Source organism: Prunus dulcis, chromosome 6, assembly GCF_902201215.1.
Source record: "Prunus dulcis chromosome 6, ALMONDv2, whole genome shotgun sequence".
Classification (NCBI taxonomy): Eukaryota; Viridiplantae; Streptophyta; class Magnoliopsida; order Rosales; family Rosaceae; genus Prunus; species Prunus dulcis.
The window spans coordinates 3,355,957-3,362,734 of NC_047655.1; the positions used below are offsets into that span (position 1 = coordinate 3,355,957).

The 6,778-nt window shown below is 35.7% G+C and overlaps 1 protein-coding gene across 1 annotated transcript; it reads right to left on the reverse strand.

Annotated features, from left to right (window-relative positions):
• Positions 1–4,467: 4,467 nt before the first annotated feature.
• LOC117633095 (protein NUCLEAR FUSION DEFECTIVE 4) lies at positions 4,468–6,574 on the reverse strand. The gene is made up of 2 exons (XM_034366777.1): positions 5,354–6,574; positions 4,468–5,156 (listed from the first exon to the last, which is right to left on the reverse strand). The coding sequence occupies exons 1-2, from the start codon at positions 6,526–6,528 to the stop codon at positions 4,733–4,735; spliced, it is 1,599 nt and encodes a 532-aa protein (XP_034222668.1). The 5' UTR covers positions 6,529–6,574; the 3' UTR covers positions 4,468–4,732.
• Positions 6,575–6,778: the final 204 nt, after the last annotated feature.

The following is a 6,778-nucleotide window of genomic DNA, read 5'->3' on the forward strand; positions in this document are numbered from 1 at the left end:
TGATTAATTTTGTCTAATATATATCCTGAGAAATTCCAGTTTCTCCAAATATTCTTTCTCGTGACATATCCATACATTTTGTAACATTCCTAATTGGACAAGTTGCCCTAGCTCAGATTCCAGGGTACATTCTCACTGATATTATTCTTTCCAAATCCTACAGCAGTACACTTGCAATATTTGTCACATCCTTAGTTTGGATCATTTCTTAAATGCAACTAGCTATGGTGTGCATGTTCATTATTCAAGTACTGTATGTGTCACCATTATTAAGTGATAGTTTTCTCCTTGAAAATTAAATACGTATAGACATATATACCATATATGATATAATTATTCTCATACACTGTTTTGCAGACTAATAGATACAAGGTTTCTCGCATAGCTCACGTGAGTTTTTATATAGAAAGTACATTCACATGCAAATTATATCAATGACAACAAACAACATAAAGTTGATAGGAAAATGCCATGATATTGGAGAGAGAGAGAGAGAGAGAGAGAGAGAGAGAGAGCTTATAGCATCTGTTGGTCATCATAAGATAAACACCAAAGACAAAAGGTTTGGTTGGCACATACCTACAATACAAAGATAAATTGAGTGTTTATGACTCAAGAAAACACTGTGCATGTTAGAGTAAAAATTAATTGGAATAATATGATCATTATCAAACTTTTTTTACTGGTTCCAATGTCTGGTCAAGTTAAAGTGTTGCAGAAAAAAGTGGCAATGGTGGATAATGGTCTTGAGTAACAGATTAATAAACTCAGGTTTGAATTTTTATGGTACTTAGGCTGTGTGTGTGAAAAAACTCTCTCTTTCCTTCCTCATTTTGGCAACAAAATAAAAGAGTTGCACAAAAGTTATTCATGTGGATGTGGTTAAAGAAGCCATAGTTTGAGACATCAATTTGTACACTACATCCAAATTAAACATCTTAATGAATAAGTAATACCAAATTGAATTTTAGATCCTGACGCACCAACCAACATAACCAGTCCATATGGACACTTACGAAATTGTGTTAAGAATTTGGGCTCATTAGGGAAATATGGGCCTCTTTCTTGAAAATATTTCGGACACTTGAGCCTGAAAAGGATGCATTGGACACCCTTAAATATTGGTGAGCCTGTATAAATTTGAATGGAATATGTGGCGATTTGATAATCACCCCAAAAAATATTTGAACGGAATACTAATTACTTTAAATTCATCTAAAACAATGTCGTTTTGGATCGTATTTCTCCTATAATTAATGGGTTCTTATTGTTTTTTTTTTTAATTCCAAAGTTAAAGAAGGAGAGGGGAAAACTCTCATACGGGTATCATCTTGAATCCAGGACAACTTGAAAGCACATAAAAAACATGAGCCAATCCAACAAACACCCATTGATAATTAATCGGTTCGTTTTCATATAATTATTTCTGCTTCCCCAGGAGGCTAGTTAAGAAGCAACAACAACACTCTGAACCACATACCTGACCTGAAAATTATTTTGTGTAGACAAACCCTTACCTGCTAGTACGGTGGTATTAATGGAACTTTGAAATTTTGAGAGAGAGGAAATTAATTAAATTTGTCATTCAATTCAATAGCTACTCGTTCAGCTAACTTTCCTTGAACACTATATAATATATAAAGAGTCCCCCAGAAAAAGGTAGCAAATATATAAATTTCCATTCCCACCAAATTAAAATGATGAATCACTGAGAAAAGTGTGAGCACAATACACAATTAATTCCCACCAATTAACTTGAACCGCATGCTGAAAAATACATTTTAAAAAAAAAATAGGAAAATGCTGGGCCCATATGATCTTTTTACATGGCTGCTAAAAAGGGGAATTTGCGAAACTGACAACTGATAATGAAGCTGATTGAAATATCTTTCCATCTGTCTGAATTCATTGTAACGTTGGATTTATCATTCTGAGTTTTTATTTTTGATATTAGATGTGAAGATAATATGATAATCTGTGATTGGCTCGTACGTTCTGCTATCTCATTTTGTGGAACGCTTGTGGCTAAATGAGCCTCTCATTTCGAAAGATTATTGTATAACCAAGAAAATTCTCTAACCACAAATACAAGACAAGTACAATCAAGAATTATTTCATACACACAAAAACATATTAAAAAAGAAAAAAGAAAATGTTAATATTATATAATAAAAAATATGAATAAATGAAAATGAATGATGCGCCCAAGTAGTTAGGTTTTGTTTTAACATGTACGTTGACCGTTAGTCGTGCGTTGTTGCTGTTGTTGTTTGATACTGGTGGAAATTAAAGCTGATTACTGGTCTGAAAATGACATAGATATAGCAAGTATACATCATCCACATGTCACTCAAACGTATGCTGTGCTGTTAGGCAAAGAATAAGGCAAAAGTCTCTGTTATACAGGGTGGAAGATATGGGAAATGAAAAATGTTAAATTTGAATTTCACGGAATAATTTGATATTCGGTTTGAACAATTTTTTTCTTTCGAATCTTATCATTTTATGAGAAATTGAAGTATTGGAAACTTCTAGCAACCTCAACAATTTCTGGAAACAGGAAAATATTCAAATATGATCAACGGATGATGTGGACTTCAATTGGAATTCCCAACGACACCGAGAGGAAAATATAATCAACTGAGAATGTGTTAGATGGACCCCACTGCAGGAGGGGTTAGCTTTTATTTATTTATTTATTTATTTTTTTGGTAACAAGAGGGGTTAGCTTTAGTTATGGCGCTGAAGTTGCTTTGTCTGCAGGAAGAAGAAGACCATGTGCCTGATCTGATTGCCCGTTACGCTACATTTACTGCCTTACAGCACACGGAAGACAAAGTAAATAATCATCAAGCCCAGTTATACACTTCAACGTTTGTGAATTATATGACATATATATGTGTTTTGCCAAAATTATGTATGTTTATAAATTTGATTTTGATTTGAATCTACGTCAACATATGTTAATCATGAGATATCATTCAATCTCTTATTATATATAAAATATCGAGTTTAGTTAGATACACCACGTTGATAATATTTTCGTGAACTTTTTTATTTTACATGGAAAAAGTAATTCCGTGTAGTGGAGGGTTCTATTTATTTCTAATTGTATGAGCTCTTCTTGAGTAAGCATGAGCTAGCTTTGCATCATTTCGGGTTTACATGAGGACAGAGATAAGTGCCGTGCATCTTTCTTGCTCGTGTGGTTAGTGCATTTCTGGTAGGACCCAACAACAAACTGAGTTTACCCTAACCCTATGTGATATGCATGATATGTGTCGGGTTCAAATTCTAAAGTTTATTTTGCTATTTAGAAGGCATGGGCTTGCATGTGAGATTTGGAACACGGCCTGAGGAGACTTGGTGTTTCGTGTGCACATGTGATATGTATTTTGATTTTTTATATAATATAAGTGATATTGAAAATGGGAGAATTGAACTTAGGACTTTGGTCTTCTAATCAATCGATTTACATTTTTTCAAACCAAAAAAAAAAAAACCAATCCATTTACGTGTGCAATTTTTTTTTAATAACTTCAATAAAATTATATGTGCAAAACATGCAAGAAGCTTATAGTTCAAGTGATTAAGAGCATTTATCTTGTATCCGATGTCCTAAATTTGGTCTTATATAAAAATATAAATAAATAAATAAATAAAACTATGAAAGCATGTTTTTCCACATTAGTCAACAACAGTGACTTGTGCAAGAATTACTAATTATTTTTGAATTAAACGTTCCGAATTTGGTGTAAATAAATACAATAATTAACACCCCCTGCAAATCAGGAACGTCAGAGCAAAGATTTTTTTTTTTGGTCGTAAACGTCAAAACAAATATTTTTTTTTCCTTGCGAGAAGCTTTAGGACGTAACTTAATTAGTTGATCTATAAGATTATAATGATTTGCCCCTACATTAATCGGAAAGCTATTGATTCGACATTAATTATCCATATATAATCTTGTCTTTCCGTTTGGAAATTCACATATAGTCATGTCATTGTTTGGGTCAAAGGTGAAATAAATACGGCACGATTTTTTACATTGGCAGCCAAATTATTCACTCTTATTCAAGTACATGCTGCAACTGCATGTCATATTGTCTTTGATTTTGTGTTGCTTTAAGTGGAAATATATTGCATGAGTTTGATGCTGTCGATGGTTTTTTCTGTATTTGTGAGTAGTGATTTTGACCCTTTTGTGAGTAATTGTACTGGCACTTGTGGCCTTTATAGTTGTATTGCCCTTGTAGAGCAATTTATAAGGGTAGCCTCGATGCCGTTTGATAGAAAAAAGATAAAGAAGTTTTTATTTTTATTTTAAAACCAAGCCCTCTAGCCTATTATGTTGGAAAGTTTTGTTATTTAGAACTATTGATTATGTAAATTTTCTTAGGATAATACTAGAGTAAAGCAATTTTGTCCATAATTTAGAAATTAAACGACATTACTGGTAAAATTATATGGGAAAATGGATATGATGCTACAAAACTTCTTAATAATACATGTGTAACAAACAACAAAGGTTGGTCATGAGCTAGCTACTACCTAAAGAGCTAGATCAACATCTAACTACCTCCTATACTGTAATTGCTTCTCTTTTCTTTTGTTTTGTCTTCCTTTTTGGGATGCAATAAATACCAACATGGCCAGTTCGTCATCCCTGTACACCAGCTATTAATGTTTGTAAAAAAAAAAAAAAAATTAAATAAATAATAATAAACAGATTCTATGATTTTTGGGAGTAGAATTTTCGTGTTCGTGCAAAAAGCACTAAAGCTAGGCCAGCCCCAAGAAAGCAAAGAGAACCCCAGATGACAAAAGTGCTTCTGTAGCAAGCCATTCCCATGCACCTCCCATCTTCTTGATTTCCTTCCTTGCGGTAAATAATAGCGGACAAGTAGCCAAAAACAAAGGACCCTATTGATATATTGGCCACCACCACATTGTGGTTCACAGAGAAATTCTTGGTCCCAAACAGCTCTGTTGTTATGGAGACTGCAATTGAAGTTATTGCTCCAGTGCACACTCCTATAATGGCTGTGCCGAGGAAAAGGGAGAAGCTTGCTGGGTTGAGAAGCAAGAAGAAAGCCCCTCCTATTGGAACCACCAATGCCAATATCAACGCCGGCCTTGAAATCATATACTTGCTCCTGAAAAAGAAAAAAATTAAAATATAAATTTACTAAAATTATGTTCTCTGGTCACACAGTATAACATATTTTCTTGTTATGGGAGGCTCAATTCAGACCATTTATACGCTGAGTTTTTGTTTTAATGTGTGGTGCCAATTGATTGTCTGACAATATAACATACGAGACATATGAGATATGATCAAGGGAGGGGTTACCTTGAGAAGAAGTAGTCTAGAAGAGAAGGCATGAGGCGCCCAAAGAACCCGAAAGAAGAGGATAGAGAGACCAGAGATGAAGTCCTGGATGAGCAACGGGACTCTGCTATCTGTCCCAAGTTGTTCAAGAACACCAACCCAAGTGTTGCACTGAAAAAATACACAAAGAAATACAACCAAAAATCTAGCCTTGTCACCATCAACTTCACTCCAATCTCCTCCCTAACACAAGGCTCATGAACCTGCCTACCATCTAACTCTTCTCCCTCTTTCACTGCCCCAATTTCTAAGCTCCCTATACCATTGTTATTCTCCTCCATGGTGTAACTATACACTCTTCTCTCTCTGTTTAAGTTCCATTTTCTTGACAAATTTTCTCTCATTTTCTCAACAATTGGAATTCCCAAAGGGGCCAATAGGAACACACCGGTACCTATCGCATTTTTCAGGGGAGTTAACCCGCTAGAAATCGACCCTAAACTGCTGATCACGGCGTAGATTCCGGTGGCAATTGTTATCAGAAACATCGAAATAAACCCAGCTTTCATGTTTCTTGGTCTTTCCATTACATTAATGTTTCTAACCAACGGCGCCACGACAACGCCGACCCCAAGTGGCAACAGAGCGTTCAGAAGCAAATAGGCCTTGGCTTTTCTCTGAGGCGAGGAAGAAAATGCAGCACCAACAATATCTGTGTAGATCTTGGCACTCAGTCCTTGGTAACTTGTTGTTATCCCCACAGCAATCTGCTGGTGACATGGGAAGTTCCTAATGCTGACAACATAGCAGACAGTGTTGATCCAGCAGATGCTATTGCCAGCAAGAACAGTGAGGAAGAAAATCAGCCAATAGGAGGGAGATGGGATTTGGTTTGTGATGAAGAGGAACTGGATGCCATAGCCGATTAACCCGAGAAACGAACCGATCAAAAGAACAAGCCAAAGGGGTAAGTAGATAGCAGCAATGCCTGAAAACCAACCCAAGAGCTTTCCAGCATCAGAGGCAAAGGCCAGATTGTTGAGCTGTATTTGGGACATGGAGAGGACGTTTTTGAGCTGTGATGAGTAAGCTGGGAAATTGGTGTTGGTTCCATTGATGGATTGGAGCCATATTATTCCCACAAGGCTTAGCCATTGGAGAGCTGTTGAAGAAGAAGAAGAAGAAGAAGAAGACATGATAGGATAAATATATTAAGAGAGTTGGAGTGGAAACTATTTTTTGCTTTGCAGAAGATTGGTTTATAAAGCGTGGTGTACCTATTTGTTAGGCTTTGGAGAGGAGGTAGGAGGAGAGAGGTGTTGTGTGAAAAGAGTAAGCAGTAAGTCAGAAATTCTGGCAAAACGAGAGTGACCACAAGAGTTTTTATGTCCGTTTGATCAATGAGAGTTACAAGTGACATATAACAACAGAGGGAGGAGCTATATC

Bases quoted from the DNA above. Each gene is read 5' to 3' on its own strand.
- LOC117633095 (XM_034366777.1), bottom strand. From the start codon at position 6,528: ATGTCTTCTTCTTCTTCTTCTTCTTCTTCAACAGCTCTCCAATGGCTA. The intron at 5,157-5,353 runs GTAACCCCTCCC...TTTCTTTTTCAG, and splicing joins CTAGACTACTTCTTCTCAAG to GAGCAAGTATATGATTTCAA.